This window comes from Mustela nivalis (genome assembly GCF_964662115.1).
Source record: "Mustela nivalis genome assembly, chromosome: 6".
NCBI lineage: Eukaryota > Metazoa > Chordata > Mammalia > Carnivora > Mustelidae > Mustela > Mustela nivalis.
The window spans coordinates 107,620,696-107,640,661 of NC_139025.1; the positions used below are offsets into that span (position 1 = coordinate 107,620,696).

At 35.6% G+C, this 19,966-nt stretch overlaps 1 protein-coding gene across 1 annotated transcript in view; it reads left to right on the forward strand.

The window, feature by feature from the left end:
• Positions 1-19,966, forward strand: part of ADAM10 (ADAM metallopeptidase domain 10) — a 137,785-nt gene that overhangs the window by 84,703 nt on the left and 33,116 nt on the right. Inside the window, exons 6-8 of the mRNA XM_082733756.1 lie at positions 9,197-9,346; positions 12,485-12,577; positions 15,207-15,390. Of these exons, the coding sequence (XP_082589882.1) occupies positions 9,197-9,346; positions 12,485-12,577; positions 15,207-15,390 (427 nt within the window). The remainder of the gene's footprint in view (positions 1-9,196; positions 9,347-12,484; positions 12,578-15,206; positions 15,391-19,966) is intronic.

Sequence of the window (19,966 nt, forward strand, 5' to 3'; positions counted from 1 at the left end):
TGAGCATTTATTCATGTGTCTGTTGGCCATTTGTATGTCTGTTTTGGAGAAATGTCTGTTCTTGTCTTGGCCCATTTCTTGATTGGATTATTTGTTCTTTGGGTGTTTCGTTTGGTAAGTTCTTTATAGATTTTAGATACTAGCTCTTTATCTGATAAGGCATTTGCAAATACTCTGTCCCATTCTGTCCATTGTCTTTTGGCTTTGTTAACTGTTTCCTTTGCTGTGCAAAAGTTTTTTATCTTGATGAAGTCCCAGTTCATTTTTGCCTTTGTTTCCCTTGCCTTTGGAGACGTGTCTAGCAAGAATTGGCTGTGATCCAGGTCACAGAGGTTGCTGCCTGTGTTCTCCTCTAGGATTTTGATGGATTCTTGTCTCATATTTAGGTCTTTCATCCATTTTGAGTTTATTTTTTGTGTATGGTGTAAGGAAATAGTACAGTTTCATTCTTCTGTATCAATTTTCCCAACACCATTTGTTGAGGAACCATTTTCTTTCTTTCTTTTTTTTTTCTTAAAGATTTTGTTTATTTGACAGAGATCACAAGTAGGCAGAGAGGCAGGCAGAGAGAGGAGGAAGCAGGCTCCCCACGGAGCAGAGAGCCTGATGCGGGGCTCAATCCCAGGACCTTGAGATCATGACCTGAGCCAAAGACAGAGGCTTAACCCACTGAGCCACCCAGGCGCCCCGAGGAACCATTTTCCATTGGATATTCTTTCCTGTGAAGATTAATTGATGATAGAGTTGAGGGTCCATTTCTGAGTTCTCTGTTTTGTTCCATTGATCTGTATATCTGTTTTTTTGCCAGTAGCATACTATGTTGATGATTACAGCTTTGTAGTAGAGCTTAGAGCCCAGATTGTGATGCCACCAGCTTTGATTTTCTTTTTCAATTAGCAATAATCGCACCTCGGATAAACCTCATTGGCTACGATACTGCCACTGCGCAAAGCTTGATTTTCTTTTTCAATATTCCTTTGACTATTCGGGGTCTTTTCTCGTGCCATATGAATTTTAGGATTATTTGTTGTAACTCTTATGAAAGAAGTTGATTTTTTTTTTTAAAGTTTTAATTATTTGAGAGAGGGAGTGCAAGTGAGAGAGCCCAAGCAGGAGGAGCAGCAGAGGAAGAGGGAGAAGCATACTCCCCGCTAAGCAGGGAGCCCAAGGTGGGGCTCTATCCGAGGACCCTGGGATCATGACCTAAGCCAAAGTCAGATGCTTAACTGACTGAGCCACCCAGGCTCCCCACGGTGATGGTATTTTGATCGGGATTGCATTGAATGTATAGATTATTCTAGGTAGCATAGACAGATTTGTTCTTCCAATCTGTGAATGGAACGTTTTTCCATTTCTTTGTGTCCTCCTCTGTTTCTTTCAAGAGTGTTCTATAGTTTTCTGAGTACAGATCCTTTGCCTCTTTGGTGAGGTTTATTCCTAGGTGTCTTAATGGTTTGGGGTGTAATTATAAATGGAAATGGCACCTTAATTTCTGTTTCTTTTGTCTTGTTGCTGGTGTATAGAAATGCAACTGGTTTCTGTGCATTGATTTTATTTCCTGCCACTTTGCTAAATTCCTGTATGAGTTTTAGCAGTTTTGGGGTGCAGACTTTTGTGTTTCCCACAGGGAGTATCATGTCTTATGCAAAGAGTGAGAGTTTGACTTCTTTGCTGATTTGAATGCCTTTAATTTCTTTTGTTGTCCGATTGCTAAGACTAGAACTTCTAGTACTATGTTGAACAGCAATGGTGATATTGGACATCCCTGCTGTGTTCCTGACTGCAAGGGGAAAACTCTTTTTTTTCCTCCATGGAGAGTGATATTCGCTGTTGGTTTTTTATATATGGCTTTTATGGTATAAAAGTATGTTCCCTCTGTCCCTACACTGTGAAGAGTTTTAATCAAGAAAGGATGCTGTACTTTGTCATATGCTTTTCCTGCATCTGTTGAGAGGATCATACAGTTCTTGTCCTTGCTTTTATTATTTAGTGTATCACGTTGATTGATTGATTTGTGGGTGTTGAACTACCCTTGCTGCCCAGGAATAAATCCCACTTGGTTGTGGTGAATAATCCTTTTAATATACTGTTGTATCTTACTGGCTAGTATCTTGGTGAGAATTTTTGCATCCATGTTCATCAGGGATGTTATGTTAATCTGTTATTCTCCTTTTTGGTGGGGTCTCTGGTTTTGGGATCAAAAGGTATGAGGTAATGCTGATCTCATAGAGTTTGAATGTTTTCCTTCCACTTCTCTTGTTTTCAAACAGCTTCAGAAGAATAGGTATTAATTCTTTAAATATTTGTTAAAATTCCCCTGGGAAGCCTCCCGGTCTTGGACTCTTTATTTTTTGGGAGGTTTTTTTTTTTAAATTTTTTATTTTTTATAAACCTATAATATATTTTATCCCCCGGGTACAGGTATGTGAATCGCAAGGTTTACACATTTCATAGAATTCACCATAGCACATACCCTCCCCAGTGTCCATAACCCCACCCCCCTTCTCCCAACCCCCCTTTTTTGGGAGCTTTTTGATTGCTGCCTCAATTTCCTTGCTGAGAGAAATGCAGTTTAAATGTAAAGACACAGATAGTTTGAAAGGATGATAAAGCATGTATCATACAAACACCAGTCATAAGAATGTTAAAGTGACCATGTTAATATCAAAGAATGTATATCAGCTCACAGAATATTACTGTGGACAAGGAGGGGCATTTTACTTTATCATGGAGAAATAATCCTAATTGTTAGTTAATAATGTAGTTAGTAATGGAGTTATGAAATACATTAGGCAAACCTGACAAAACTGAAAGGAGAACTGGAAAAATCTACAAATTATAGTTGGATGTACACTTACTTCTGATTAGAGAAGTTGATTGATATGTTGATAGAGCAAATAGATAGAAAACCAGTTAGGATATAGGAAACTTAAATACTACTCTGAACCAACCTGACTTAATTGACATTTATAGAACTCTCTACTCAAAAGTAGCAGATATACATTCTTTTGAAGTATAAATGAATATTTGCCAACATATGCTGGCCTATAAAAGAAATCTTAATACATCTAAAAGGATTGAAATTATACGGAATAAGTTCTTGGGTCTTAAAGAAATTAAATTAGAAATCAGTAACAAAAAATGAGGAAAATTCTGTAATTTTTAGAGATTAAGTCACATCAAGTAATGCATTTGGGGACTATTTTGAAATGGATAACAAAAACACAAAATAATAAAATTTGTTAGATTCAGCTTAAGCTGAATAACCACTGAAAGAAAATTTAATGCAAAAAAATATTAAAAGATGTTCTTTGGTTAGGAAAGGAATACCAGATGGAAAGTTATATCTATGCAAAGAAGTGAAGAGTGCACAGGGAACATTCGCTAATAACAAAGATTGTGAAAAAAAAAATTTTTTTTTAAGATTTTATTTATCTATTTGACAGAGATTACAAGTAGGCAGAGAGGCAGGCAGAGAGAGAGAGGGCGAAGCAGGCTCTCCGCCAAGCAGAGGACCCGATGCAGGGCTTGATCCCAGGACCCTGGGATCATGACCTTAGCTGAAGGCAGAGGCTTTAACCCACTGAATCACCCAGGCACCCCAAGAATGTGAAGTTTTAAATGATCATATTAGAAAAGAAGAAATATATAGAAATCAGCCTTAGAAGCTTCCACCTTAAAAAGCTAGACCAGGAAGTACAAATTAACCTCTAAGTTATTAAATAGAAGGAATCAAGTAACAAGAGGGGTCTCAATATAAAAACCAGAGGAAATCAATAGAAAGGATTAATTGATGAACTTCTAGCTAGTCTGATCAAGAAACAAAGAGAAAACAGAAATTAACAGTATCAGGAATGAAAGGGGATATTACTACACACATTAGTAGTTTAATTTTGAGCACATTGAGCCAATAAATTTAACAGCCAGTTTAATCGGCAAATTCCTTTACAGATACAAATTAAAAAAAAACAAGCAGAAATAGAATAGTAGGTGTATGTATGATGATATTAGATTGATACTTAATAATTTTCCATCAAGGAATGTTCAAGCCCAGATATCATTTCACCATAGAAGTCTAAGCATTTAAGAAAACAAACAAACAAACAAACAAACCAATCTTACACAAAGCCCTTAAGAAAATAAAGGAGAAGGGAAAACTTCTTAACACGTTCTGTCAGGGCAGCATTATGCTGATAAGCACACCAGAAAAAGATCTTACAGGAAACTAAACTACAAGCCAATATACCTTATAAATATATATGCAAAATTTCTTTTTCTTTCCTTTTTTTAAAATTATTTGGTTATTTATTTGACAGAGAGATTATTTATTTATTTATTTGACATCGGGCTCTCTGCTCAGCGGAGAGCCCAATGTGGGACTCTATCCCAGGACCCTGAGATCACGACCTGAGCCGAAGGCAGCGGCTCAACCCACTGAGCCACCCAGGCGCCCTGTTTTTTTTTTTTTTTTTTTTTTTTAGATTATTTATTTATTTATTTGACAGAGAGAGAGAGAGAGAGATCACAAGCGCAGGCAGAGAGGAAGGCAAAGAGAGAGGAAGGGAAGCAGGCTCCCTGCCGAGCAGAGAGCCCGCTTTTTCTTTCTTTTTTTAAGATGTTATTTATCTATTTGACAGATAGAGATCACAAGTGGGCAGAGAGGCAAGCAGAGGGAGAGTGTGGGTAGTAGTTTCTCTGCTCAATCCCAGGACCCTGAGATCATGACCTGAGCTGAAGGCAGAGGCTTAACCCACTGAGCCACCCAGGTGCCCCATATGCAAAATTTCTTAAAATATTAACCAGTCAGACTCAATATATAAAAGATATAAAAGAAGGTAATACATTGTGGTCATAGCGTAATCAGGCAAGAAAAAGAAATGAAAGGCATATAGATTGTAAAGGAAATAAACTGTGTTTGTTTGTAGGTGACATTGAGAGTATGCTTAGAAAATCCTAGTGAGTCTAGGAAAAGTTTAAAATTAATAAGTAAATTTATCAAGAATTCAGGATAGGTACCGAGACCGTATGAAAAAAATCAGTTATATTTTATACACTATCAGTGAACATTTAGAAAATGAAGTTTTAGGGGTGCCTGGGTGTCTCAGTGGGTTAAAGCCTCTGCCTTTGGCTCAGGTCGTGATCCCAGAGTCCTGGGATTGAGTCCTTCTTTGGGCTCCCTGTTTGGCGGGGAGTCTGCTTCCTCCCCTGCCCCCTGCTCTCTCTGCCTGCTTGTGATCTCTGTCTGTCAAATAAATAAATAAAATCTTTAAAAAAGAAAAAGAAAAAAGAAAGTGAAATTTTTAAAAACCCTCTAAAAATTTCAAGAATATAAAATACTTAGAATAAATTTAATAAGATATGCACAAGACATATATGAAAGCTATAAAACATTCCAAGAAAAATTAAATGTCTAACTAAATGCAGAAATATGCTGTGTTTATTGTTTGGAAGATTCAATAGTCAGTTTTCCCTAAATTGTTCTGTAGAGTTAGTCAGTGCAACCCCTATCAAAAGCTCAGTGGGGATTTATCTAGTAATTGATAAACTGATTCTGATAGACTGAAATGTAAAGAACCTAGAATAGCCCAAGAATTATCAAAAAAGAACAAAGCTAGAGGATTTATACTGCCTGATTTTAAGGCATAATAGTCAAAATGGTGTCCTTTTGACCTAAGGATAGAGAGCCATAGGGTCAGTTGATTTTCACGAAAGTCCCAAGAAAGAACAGTCTGGCAGGTACTAGCATAATGAATTGGATATCCATATGGGAGAAAAAACCTCAGCCTGTACACTATACGTTATATAAAAATTAGGTGAAAATTTTAAAAAAAGTAGGTGAAAATAGATGAAAAATCTATATGGTTAAGGCTAAATCTTAAAACTTGTAGAAAAAAAGGAGAAATTTTTGTAACTTTGGCATAGGCAGCAGTTTTTTTAGGATACAAAAATACCCTACAAAATTTATCAGTTGGACTCTGTCAAAATTAAAATCTCAGAAGACACAGTTAAGAAAATGTAGAAAACCAGAGACCGTGCGAAAATGTCAACAGTACATCTGATAAAAGCCTTCTCTAAAATATACAAAGAACTATTTTAACTCACTTAAAAAAAATTCATGAGCTCCACTTAAAACATGGGCAAAGCATTTAAAAAGATATTAAAAAATATTTTAGGGTAGAGAAACACTTTGAATATGACATAAAATCTTTTGACTATAAAAATTTTGATATATTTCACTATATGAAAATTAAGAGTAAAAGACACCATAAGCAAAGACAGTTATAAACTTTGAGGCAGTATTCACAATACATAAAATTAATAAGGAATTGTTTTCAAGAAATAGAGTATTCTTTTTCCTTTTTTTTTTTCTTTAAGATTTTATTTATTTGACACTGAGAGTGAGAGAATCACCTGGAGAATGAACACAAGTAGGGGAAGTGTGAAAGGGAGAAGCAGGCTTTCCACTGAGCAGGGAGCCAGATAATGGGGCTCAAACCCAGGAGCCTGAGATCATGACCTGGGCTGAAGGCAGACACTTAACCAACTGAGCCACACAGGCACCCTAAAATATAAATATTTGTGTGTGTTTCTATGTGTGTCTGCATTTGCATGTTTGTGTGTTTATTTGTTTGGAGGCATTGGAGAAAGAACAAGGCTGTGAAGAATTACAGGGCTGAATCTTAAAATATATGAAAATGCCTAGACAAGTGAGCATGGCCTTTGGGGCTATTTTTTCTCTAGGTATATCTTCTAGTTCCTGATAAGGTAGCTAAGAGACTGAGAGGCTGAGTAGAACTCTTGAAGCTAAGGATAAAAATAGTACTTACGGCTCTCTTAGGTTGGAATCTTGAAGGGCTACTCCGTGGGAGTAAGAGTGAGTCAAAAAATGTCCTGCCTCCTTCTAGCACAGGGATTAAAATTCTACATCACAGCTGCTTAATCTCTAATTAGCTTAAGGTGATCCAGGATTACCAATGTATCAGGCCTAATTATTGCCAGAAGAAAAAATAAATCTTGTCTTGAGAAAGATCATCACCTGAAGCCTAAAATTATATCTTTGGTTTTTCATGTACATTGTCTGGCGCTCAGTTACAAATAGTAAGCATCTGAACAAACAAGACAACATGATGGAAGAACAAGAGAAGAAAACTATTGTATACCAAATAGCAGTGATACAAGAGTAAATGACGCAGAGTATACATCCGCAGAGAGCTTGCATTCTAGCTGGGATGTCAAACATGTAAACAACCTAAAGTTTTCCAGATAATGAAATGATCGGACACATACATATTATAGTATGTTCAAGTACATAAAGATAGAATTTAAAATTACAGCAAAAAACTGGAAAGGCACAAAAGATCCTGATGAAAATTCTAGAATTGAAAAGTATAACAACAGAAATTAAGAATTTGATGGGTTTAGATCTGGATGGTGGATCATAAGAAAACAGAGTAAACTACTAAGAAAAGGGATAGAAAAATATAAAAAAGAGATAAATAAGGGATTCATTAAAAAGGTCTAGTATATGTATAATTGATATCAATTATATCAAGGAGGGAAAAACTAAGAGTGAAATAGGGACAGATATGGCAGAGGGTTTTCCAAAAATGACACTGCATATCAACAAATTCAGTAAGCTGTGTAATTAGACAAATACTTTCCAATGAAAGTAACACTCTAGCATATTATTAGAAAAGTATAAAAACGAAAAGATATGTACTCTTAAAAGCAACCAGTAGTAAAAATTTGGTCACCTTCAAATAAGCAAGAGTTGAAATGACAGCTCATTTTTCATTGGAGACAGTTGGAAACAGAAGATGGTGCAATGTGCTGGAACTGAGTACCTGCTGTCCTAGAATGCTGTACTCAGTGAAAATAAATAAAAGTAAAATGAAGGCAGTAAGTGAGAGAACAGGCAGACATGGAGTCGTTAAGGTAGAAGGAAAGTATAAAATGTGAATGTAAATTTGGATTGTGGCTTAAAAAACCAATTTAATTTGAATCCTTCATTACTGTGTCATCAAAATTCACTTAAAATGGAGCTCTTAGATGTCAGCAAATGTTGAAGTGCTTGGGTTCAGTAGCAGTGCTAATTCTTTAAATAAATACAAACTGAGTATCTAGTGTTTGCCTGTCAAGTGTGTGTTAGGTGAAAGCAATATAGCAAGAAGCAAACACAGATATTTTTTGTTTCTGGAGCTTGTATTCTAGTGGTTGAAGTAATGATGGTGGACTGGGGACCGAAATTAAATTTAATAAATTTAATTTAATAAATTAAATTAAAACCAATGATGGTGGGCTGGGGACCAAAATTAACCAATCACCATGTATATAAGGGACATGGGTACATGGTTCTGTGACATGGTATGATGGATGAATTGACCTTTGCTAAGTCTGAAGGGAGAAGTTAGCTAGGTCAGGAGAGACAGCAGTAGTGTGTGCAGAAACTGTGTCAGGAGACATGATGCTGGAGGATTGGAAAGAAGGCCTGTGTAGCACAGAGAGCAAGAGTTGGTTTCTGTGGTAGATAGAATGAAAAGAAAGTGGGCAGGTAAGTAGAGACTGAGTGCTGATTTGGTGGCACATGTAAAGGATTTAGGGCTTTATCCTTAGAGCAGTAAGAAGCTACTGAAATCTGTTACACAGGTAGGTAATATTTGCAAATTTGCATTTTGATAAGATTGCAGTATGGCGAATAGAGTGAAGGCCAGTAATAGATATGGATAGATTACATTGCTATTATTGGAGTGTTTTAGGTAATAAGTGATGGTTGCTTGGGCTGATGGGTGGGTACCAGAGAAAATGGGCATATTCCCTAGGTATTAGGAGGTAAGTAAATTCGACAGGGCTGGGTAATAGATTGGGTATTAGAGGGAGATAGACGAAGATATCAAAGTATTACAAACAACTAGAAGACTTGCTTTATATTTAAATGATTACGTATTGAAAGGTAGGTTTTGAAAATGTTTTAAAGTGAAAGAATTGCTTGAATAAATTAAAGATCATCTATACAGTGGAATATTATGAGGCTGAAAGTAAGATTTATGAAGAATTTTTAATGGTGTGGGGGAATACCTATGGTGTTCCATAATAAAGCAAATATGAAATTCTACCTAATATGTGTTCTTAGCTATATAAATTTATAATAATAGTGAAACATACTAATGATCAGAAATGACTCTTTTTTGACTTATAGACACCTCAAGAAGAACATGCTGTTAATAGTCCAGAACACCTGAGGAAAAAACGTACAACTTCAGCTGAAAGAAATACTTGTCAGCTTTATATTCAGACTGATCATCTGTTCTTTAAATATTATGGAACACGAGAAGCTGTGATTGCCCAGGTATTTGTAATTTTGCTACTATTTTAGGAGTTCTCATACTGTTTCATTACACCTATATTTTCCTCTAAGAATTAAAGTTATGGCATATCCCTTTTTTGAAAACAAACAAACAAACAAACATATTTTTAGTAATTATAAAATACGTGGGATAAGTGCATGGATGACTGAAAGAGTTAGGATATTTTAGAATCCTCCAAAACAGGTGTAAGACAGTGATTTCGTGAAGATGATGACACTGGCGATTAGCTTTGAAAAGAAGGTGAAATTTTCAGTTGTGGTCCTATAAGGAGGGAAGAATAGAGGAATCCTTCCAATGAGAAGTATTTAATTTTGTTTTGTGTTCCCATTGTACTTAGTACTTGTTTTTTTGTTTTGTTTTGTTTTTGTACTCAGCACTTTCAGAGTTGTGTTCTTGCATTTTTATCTTCTCAACCCTTATTAAAGTAAAAAGTTTCTGAAGATACTCTTCAAAATGTCCTTCTTGTTGAAGATGCCCAGTGAAAGTTTGATAATCCATTTTTGACGCTAAATTGATTTGAGACTAAGAGGATGTAGGTGCCATTAGTATAAATGATGAATTCATTTTGATGGTGGTGATGAGCTTAATTTTAGATGTGTTTAAGAGCCAAGTAGTTGGGGTGTCTGGGTGGCTCAGTGGGTTAAAGCCTCTCCCTTCAGCTCAGGTCATGATCCCAGGGTCCTGGGATCAAGCCCCATATTGGGCTCTCTGCTTAGCAAGGAGTCCCCTTCCCCCTCTCTCTGCCTGCCTCTCTGCCTACTTGTGATCTCTGTCTGTCAATTGAATAAATTAAAAAAAAAAAAAAAAGAGCCAAGTGGTCATTCCTTAGCATATTGAAAATGTAGAGCTTGGGAGTATTTAGCCCTAACCTTAAACTTTCTTCTTTGAATTTAAAGATACAGAAGACAGAGTTGAAGTAAGGGGAGAAAATGAAATTAAAAGGAAAGAAACTGGGGGATGTCTGTATATAGTGAATAGGATGAGGAAGAGAAGCAATGGGATAAAACGTAATAGTTAAACGGGTAGGAGATTAAATGGAATTAACCAAGGCAGAAACAGTTTCAAAACCAAATGCATGACTAACAGTGTTATATTACAGAGATATCAAAGAGAATGATTACAGTGTGTTAATTTACTAGATGGGGTGGGTGAGTCCTTTCACAATATATATATATATCAAATCATCAAGAGGTACACTTTAAACATCTTAGAGTTTCATTTATCAATTATACCTCAATACTGGGAAAAAAAACTACAAAAGGAGGCTGGTTTTTAGTTATTAGAAGATTATTGATGAGCTTTAAGCTGATAGAGTTGTTAGGGTAAAAGCATTACAAACAGTGATCAGTATGTTGGCCAAAGCAGTGAGGGTTTTAAGAAATGTGAAAAATAGAAACAAATATGGCGACTTAGAAACAATATGGAATATTTGGGGGTGAAAGGAGGACATAGAATTAATGAGCAAGTTGGTAGGAAGAGGAAGATGATGATCCACTAGAAAAGCAATGTGGTATATAAGAGAAAGAAAAATTGATAGGAAAGTGTTCTTAAAGGTCCAGTAAGAATTGGGGTGAGAATAAAGAAAAGTTTCCCTTTGGGAAAGAACTACCCTTTGAGAAAAATAGAAATGGATGAAGTTAGAAAAATTTGAAGGTAAAGAGGAAGAGAAATAAAAATGAAGTCTCAGTAAAGTATGAAGTATATTCATTTGTGGAGGGATGTTTGAATTACCACTATTGGGAATGAAGTAGGAACAGAAGGAATTGGATAAGGGATTACCAAGCCAAGTTGAGGTTCAGTAGCATGAATTTATAATGGACCCTGTCAGCACTGGTAGAGCTTTCTTTATCAGTTTGGCAGCCTGGGCTACTTTTTTTTTTTTTTTTTAAAGATTTTATTTATGTATTTGACAGAGATCACAAGTAGGCAGAGAGGCAGGCAGAGAGAGAGACAGGAGGAAGCAGTCTCCCCGCCAAGCAGAGAGCCTGATGTGGGGCTCGATCCCAAGACCCTGACACCATGATCTGAGTCGAAGATAGAGGCTTTAACTCACTGAGCCACCCAAGCCTGGGCTACTTTTGAAATTATTGTTAATGCTTCTACTTAACTATCTTAAGTTTATATAATTTCTTTGAAAATAATTTTAAGAGAACATATACATGTTTTTACATAAACTGTAGCAAGATTGCTTTTTATAAATGAAAGATGGGAAAGTGGTTTTAGAAGCTGAAGTGTTTAGTTGGGAGTCAGCTAGGTAAATAGAGAATCCCTTTATGTTTTATCACCGTGTTTAATTTCCTCCTAGAGTTTAGGAGCTCTTAATGTATCTTACTTATATTTATATTACTTTCTTTCTACCATCACCCTCTAGAATAAATCTGTAAATTTATAGGGACCTTTCTGTTTTTCACTATTGTATCCCCAGCACCTTAAACAGTGCTTAGTATAGTATATAGTAGTAGTCAACAAAACTTAAAGATAATGTGGACTAGTGCAGCGATAGAAAGACTAAAGTCAGAGAATGACTGAGTATCCTGATGTTATCAGGGAATGTTTTTTTGGGGTCAGGGGAGGGTGAGAGTTGGGCATGGGAGTGGGCAGAAGGAGAGAGAGAATTCTAAATAGGCTCCATGCCCAGTGCAGAGCCTGATGTGCAGGGCCAGTCCCGTAACTCCCAAGATCATGACCCAGGCCAGAATCAAGAGTCAGACACTTAACCCACTGAGCCACCCAGGTTCCCCTATCAGGATAATTCTTTAGAAGATGTTTGAACCGAGTCTGACAGATAAAAATATTCTAGGCATAAGGAAATAGCACATGAACAGACATGGAGGTCTGACATTGCGGGATTGATGGAAGAAACAAAGTTTTATATGATTGAAGTGAGAGTGATTGTTTCTTGCTGGAGAAGAGTCTGGAAAAGGCACAGAATCTCCCCTCTTAGCCCCAGCTCACTAATCTGTTTCATCTTTTCATCCAATATGTGATGTGGACATTTTAAAATTTGAGTGTGGTGGAACACGAGTAATTCTTGATTTGGGAAAATGGAAATTCATAGCCTTATTCACATTTTAATATCGCCTCTAAAATGTTCTTTTTTTTTTTTTTTAAATCTGTAGATATCCAGTCATGTTAAAGCAATTGATACAATTTACCAGACTACAGACTTCTCCGGAATCCGTAACATCAGTTTCATGGTGAAACGAATAAGGGTAAGAAATTTCGATGGTTCAGAACAATAAGAAAGAGAAACAATAAGGACAGTGTTTATTATAAGAAAAGTGCTTGCATTTTACTTCATCTTTATGCATTAATAATTAAATTGTATTACTCATCCAATTTATCTTTATTCTTGGCTTTTACACACACATGTGCAAATACACACACACAGGAATACCTCAGTTTATGATATAAAAAGGAAATCTATAGGGGTTTAATCTGGACTGCAAGAGAAGTAGTCATACTATATTCTGTCTGATTAACATGCCAGTTAGAAAGCCCTAGCCTCTCAAGAACTACAGATACAATACTTGACATTCTGCCCCACCCCACCTTATCATTTCTCAGTGTCTGAAGATTTGCCCTGTGCATTACTTTTCAGAGTGTATCCCTTTTGGTGCTCTAGGGGAGAGAGAAGAATAGATAGAGTGGCTAAATAAAATTAGAAGTTGTATACTTAGTACTGTGCTCTCTTCTTATGAATTCTTAGTACAGAATTCTCAAATTTGGGAAGTCCTTCAGGAGAGGAACTCGTAATTTTCAAAACTAATTTGACTATGGAACCTTTTCTGTATTAAAGTCAACTGAGGGTCCAGAGAACTGTAGAACACATTGTGAGAAATGCTTACCTAGATCCACAGGGTCACTGATGATTAATTTTAATGTTATAAATTCAAATAAGTAGATACTAAATTACTAACGAAATTGGGTTGTTTCAAAAATTTTTCAAGTGTGAATTCTATCTATGTGTATAGCTTTGGAATCTGAATTCGTAAACTAGATAAATGGCTTGAGTTAAAAAAATCATTTTATGTAAGTATTTGCCATAGGGTTTCTTTATATTTGTGCTTCTAATTTTCTTAAAATATGATTGACTAAATTATAATTTTTGTTTATGCATGTAATACATTTAATAGCTTAGCTAAAGGTGGTCCATAGTAGTGTGATGAAATGTTAAATGGGAGTTCAGGATGAAATGTGGTTTGCAGATAAACATAAGAATTGTTTATAATCAGTAGCTTTCATGTATTTTGAGAGTAATTTAAGCCTTTAAATGAGCAAGTTAAAGTGATAATAATTATTATTTAGTAGGCAAAGCAATAAAATGCAAACTAGTGGAAAGTAAAGAATATTAGAACAAATTGTAGTGAAACACATTTTTTTTTTAGTATAATGATCTGCATTATGAAGAAATGCAAGTATATGAATGGATAGTATGGCACTTGGTTGTTTTAAAGCTTTTAACCAAGACTAAAATTTTAGTTTAAATCTTACCTGAAGATTCCTTGTGACCCATTAATTTGAAATTTGTATCAATAAACATTTAAATATTATCTCATTTGTAATATAGGTAACTACAATTTGGGTGCAATTTTTATTTGTAGCTAATATTTCAGAAATATCAAGGAATTTCATTTCACTGTTTCCCACTGTTTAGTGGGAAAATGCCATCTATAGCCTGTCTCTAAGCATGTGCTTTTTATAATATATAGTGTGATTGCTTTTGGATATTTTTGTGTTAGATGACCATTACTGATTGTTTTTAGTTGTTAGTAGATAAACTGGAAATCTGTCCTCAGGCAGTTTCCCACAGTAGTATTTTTGCAGTCCTGCTTCTGAGTCTCTTGGTTTTACTGAAAGGTATGGAACCTAAAAAGTCCTGTAGTTCTTATTTTATCAACTGTTCTACCCTCCCTTTACTACTAACATCTTCAATAGACTGAGGACTGCCTTCTAAAAAATGTCTCCTTTCATACATATCACTTTTTATTCTGTTTCCACAGTTTTATATGTAATTTTCTAACTTGAGGAAAGGCAAATTGTTCTAGGACTTCAGAGGATAGGCAAGTATCTCTGAAAGGAGACAGGGGCTTATAAATGAAAGCTTTTGTTTGGTAGAAGTTTATTATCAGAACTGATTATTCTTCAGATTTTGTCAGGGAGGAACCTGCACTAGGAGTACAGTAGCTAAGTATCAAAAGAAACTTTCTGGAGGAACTCAGCTTGATATAGTAAGAGAAGAGAATGGGGAGTAAAAAGAAAATTCGTGCCTACATTCAGGGAAAAAAATTGAACTTGCAGTTTGTTGGGCTTGACTCCTATGGTTTTAGGCAAGGAGAGCAAGGAAATGATTTGGCTGTTGAGTTGAGGGTCTTGGGTTTGAGATCTATTTCATGTTCTAGTAATTAGCTAGAATTTAGGGGTTTATATCCTTTTGCATTCCACCATTTAGTATTAAAAGAGACTTGCTCACATGATTAAATTTGAGAAACTCTACTTCTTTATTAGAAGTTTTGAAAGCAGAACCTGCTTTTCCATCCCAAGTGTTCAGTATTTAGAAATTTGGTCAATACTTGCCTAGAAATTTAGTGTACCCAGTTTTAATTCTCCTACTCACTCAGCCTTTCTTTTTTCCTTTTCTTCTTTTTTTTCTTTTTGACTTCTATGATCAGCTTAGGGATAGGGGCAGTGGGAATAATTGTAGAAGCCTTAATCCAGGCCTTATTTTCCTTGGATTCCAAGCATATTGTCCAGGCGGGTTCAGAAGAAGGTGATCAATGACTTTACACATAGACTCTTCTAACGTTAATTGCCTATTTAAATAGTTGTCTTGGATTTTAGATCAACACAACTGCTGATGAAAAGGACCCTACAAATCCCTTCCGTTTCCCAAATATTGGCGTGGAAAAGTTTCTGGAATTGAATTCTGAGCAGAATCATGATGACTACTGTTTGGCCTATGTCTTCACAGACCGAGATTTTGATGATGGTGTTCTTGGTCTGGCTTGGGTTGGAGCACCTTCAGGTAATTTATCTAACTTTGTCTTGGCTTAATAATTAAAAAAAGCAATTTTCAGGGCTAATTGAATTTTACAAAAGTATAGTAGAAACTGATGGCTGTACAGTATCTTAATTTAAAGAGCTTGAGTTAGGCAAGAGTTAGAAGTGTAATGTAAGTAGGAAAATATATGAAATAGCTTTTTGTTTTGAAATGAGTACAAATGGGGAGATAGCCTGACATTTGGTAACTTCAGTGGCTGAAATAATTTTATGAGGAAGAAGTGGTACTTATTACTAATTTTTTCATGAAAGTTAATGTTATTAATTTTTTATTTTTTTTCTGGGAAAGAGGTCCTTAGAATTAAAAGGGAAAAACGATAGTCTTGCTTCTGTTCTACAATGAGAGAGCAGAGCACAGTCAGAAGCTATAGGTAGAAAGAAAAGAAAGACTGCCCTTATTATTATTTTATTTACAGCCTTTATTTTAACAAAGGGTAAGTGTTGCCTGAAAAGTGTTATAAGCAGAAGGCCCCAGTACCCAAGCCTCCACTAACCTTAACACCTGGGCCCGGACTCTGCTTGGGTCTCTGCTTTAGCGACGGAAACTGCTGTCATTAAGAAAGCTGGCATAGGATAATGCCTTTCCCATTACAGTGGGGATAGGGAGTCTGTAATTTATAGTCTAATAAGTTGAGGAGACTAATTTAGAGAAATACAAATTTATTAATTGAAAGATTGAGTAGAAACAATCCCAGACTCTTTGAATATAACTTTGGCCATATAGAGTTTGATCAGTAGCCTTTCATCTTGGCAATACCTCTTCTGATGTATCATTTCTAATTTTTTTAAAACATAGAATGCTTTATGCCCAGTAAGGGAAGCTTTTCTTTTCCTGTGCTTTAATTAGTAATTGTTTGATTTGTAATGTATATTTTAACATTTTAAGTAGTACTGTATTTTAGTTTTTATATTTCTTGCTTTATTTTTAAAGCCAGCAATGAATAATACTTTTGCAATTTTCAAAGCTTCTTTTGTTTTTCTTCCACATTTTCATGATGTCATTAAGGTGCAAATTTATGTCATGAACTATATATCATAGTACAGTATTTTTTGAAATTTATATTTGTCTCTTATGTTGATCTGTCCTGGTATTGTGTTACTTGCATTGTCAGCAGATTGTATAATCTCACTTTTTCCTATGATAATTTCACATGTTTTATAACTTTTATATTCTGATATTTCTTTTCCCCTTCTTGAGTAAGTTGGATGATTTATTACAAAGTTCATGATTTCTTCTACTTACTCATTAGTAAGTACTGTGAACATTCAAGGATTCATTTGATTTTTTATTGTAAATTACCATTAATATATTCTCAAAGTGTACACCTTAGACTAACAGCATCAACATCACTTTGGAACTTAGCAGAAATGCAAATTCATGGATGCTACTCAGGTCTACTGAATCAGAATCTAGGTGTAGAGCCCAACAATCTGTTTGAACAGGCCTTCCAGGTGATTCTGATTCACATTCAAGTTTGAGAACTACCATGTTCATATTTTTGTCTCTAAGGAAACTTACTCACAGAATGGCTTTTGGATAGGGGATTGGATGATTTCAAACCAGAAACTGTTTTACATTTTCAGCTTCAAACTTTTGTTCATTAGGAATGTAATACTCCTGAAGGAGCTTGATCAGTTTTTTAAAAGCTTCAGATAGCCTCATGTCTGTAGATGCAAAAATAAACTGTATTTTTAGGATAGTTTTAGGTTCACAGAAGAATTGAGCATATAGTATAGAGAATTCCTGTATACGCCCCCCTATACAAATTTTTAACAGCTTACATTAGATGGTACATTTGTTACAATTAACAAAATTATTAACTGAAGTCCGTAGTTGATTCAGTTTTTTAAGTTTTGACCTAAGGTCCCGTTTTGTTGTAGGATCTCATCCAAGACACCACATTACATTTAGTTATCTTGTCTCTTTAGTCTTTTCTTAACTATTATTGTTTCTTAGACTTTGTTTTTGATGACCTTGACAATTATGAGGAGTACTGGTTAAGTATCTTGTGGGATGCCCCTCTATTACAGTCTTTTTGATGTTTTTCTCGTGATTAAACTAGGGTAATGGGTTTGGACATTTAGTCTTTTTAATGGACAATTAGTCTTTTTATCTAGTTATTTTGATATTTGAACCACCATTTGTGATGCTACTCATTGTTCTGAACGGCAGTGGGCAAAGTTCTCGATTGTAAGTGGGACATATAACTTGTATTTTTGTCGCAAGTTCTTCTTCTGATACCTCTTTCTTTACTCTGTGTTAAACCCTCAACTCCAGTTCTTAGAAATCTTTCTCTAAGAGCTACTGGGAGGGACAGAAGGATGGAGTCCAGAGTGGGAAAGAGAAGGGATCTTTGTTCTTTTTTCTTTTTTTCTCTTCTTTTTTCTGAGTATTTTATTAGAGAGAGAGCCCAAGAGAGCACAAGCAGGGAGGTGGGGAGAGGGGTGGAGGAAGGGGCAGAAGCAGACTCCCCATTGAGCAGGGAGCCCAGTGTTGGGCTCCATCCTAGGACCCTGGGATTATGACCTGAGCCGAAGGTAGGTGCTTAACCGAATGAGCCACCCAGACACCCTGATCTTTGTTCTTTTGATCTGGCTTTTTCTAGTATAGGGTACCAGCCTTAACATAACATTGACAGTTTTCTTCTTTTCCCTTTGCCCTTGGACTTCCTGAACTGGGTTTTATATTTGACCCACATTGTATTTTTTAAAAAGATTTTTATTTATTTGAGAGAGAGAACACACACACAAGTTGGGGGAAGGTAAGAGAGAGGGGGCACTCGAGCTGGAGCTGAGCACAGGACTCTATCCCAGGACCCTGAGATCATGACCTTGAGCCTAAGGCAGACCACTTAACCAACCGAGCCACCCAGGCACCCTACGTTGTAATTTTTTATAAGGAAAAATATATATTTGGTTTTATTATTTCAGTACCCTTCTGAGGTGTAGGTATTATTACCTCCATTCTGCAGATGAGAAAACTTGGATTTAGAGATTTTTGTGACCGATCCAGGATCACACAGAACCCAGAGTCTAGACCTTTTGACTCCAGGTTCAGTGCATTTGGTAGTTATTCTGCTGAGTTTAATATACTACAGGATCGTAGCTTACTCCAAGATGTTTCTGATAAGAAGTTGAAATGTTTCCAGCATCTTGGAAGAGGTTTTGTATTGTTGGAATCCATTTTTTTTGAAAGAGGAGTTATAAGGGTTCTACTCTTTAATATTTAGACATCATTTTGGGAAGAGCACTGGTTTGGGAGCTAGGAGACTGGGTTCTTGTCTGTTCTGTATCTATAAATTTATCTTAGAAATTTAGGTACATCATTTTGCTTCAGTGTGTATTTTTCATTGTAATTTCTTCTCTCTTTGTCCTTTTATAGACTGCATGTTTCTGCCTAAAGATCTTAGTAATTTTTGTGGTTAATCCGTTTGTTAAAAAGTACCATTTCGTAGCTAATCTGTTCAGTTTGTGATCTGTTACTGTCTCAATCTTTCATTTTTATTTGGCCTAATTAATTTTGATTTTGTTGTATTATTTAACTTAGTTTCATTTAATTCTGCAGATATTTTACTATAAATAGATGGTGGTGTGGAGGGTTTTGTTGTGATGTTAATTTTCACAGTATTACTCAAATTATTAGCTGAGGTCTTCACTGACTCAGTTAAGCTGGGAAAAACGGTGAAGGTTGAAACATTTGAATAGTAGGTTTTTTGTCTTTAAATCTTCTTACACTACTTTTTATTCTCACTTAATATCATTCTGTAGTTGGGTATGGCCTTGGTTTTCTTTAATTAGGAAAACAGAACCTCCTGCCCAACTCCATAATAAGTGGAAACAGCTGTGAACTGGGCTTGCTTAGAGGCTACCATTTAAATTATACAGTGATTAGAAGGGAGTCCAAAAAAGGGAATCTGGTTTTCTAAACAAAGTTAGTGTTGATTATGGAACTGGGAAGATTTCTTCAAGCTTTTCTTTGTATGAATACAGTTCTGTGTTTAGCAGGTAGCCTCCTACTTAATTTAGAGACTGCAGTGTTGAATCCTTAACTAAGTAAATTCCTTGTATTAGATAATCTTTTGCATTTTATTTGGGGCACCCTTCCAACATGCCTTTTGAGAGGGGCCATTTTCTTTTTTAAAATATATTAAGGTACGTTCTTCATGTATTATCCTTCTTAATGTTATCCTCATGAACATAGTCTCAATTTGGGCAGGCCACTGAGTAAGGCTGTCTGTGGAATTCATCTCTATAGTTAATCCTGAACCATTTGGTATTCCTCTGACCATTTGTGAAGAACATTTTTTGAGACATTTCAATTGTTAGCAGTAGTTTCTTAAGTTTAGAAATTTTAGTTTGATTTTACGTATTAGGACTTAAGGACATACAGAGCTCAACTCCATGTTCTCAAGATAACCCATAAGCCTATTAAATTCTTAACATGTTGTTTAAAAGTCTAGTTATAAGGCTGGGAGAATTACATAATTAGAATATTACAAGAGGACAGTTAATATTGGCATTTTGTGTGGTCTGGATTGGTC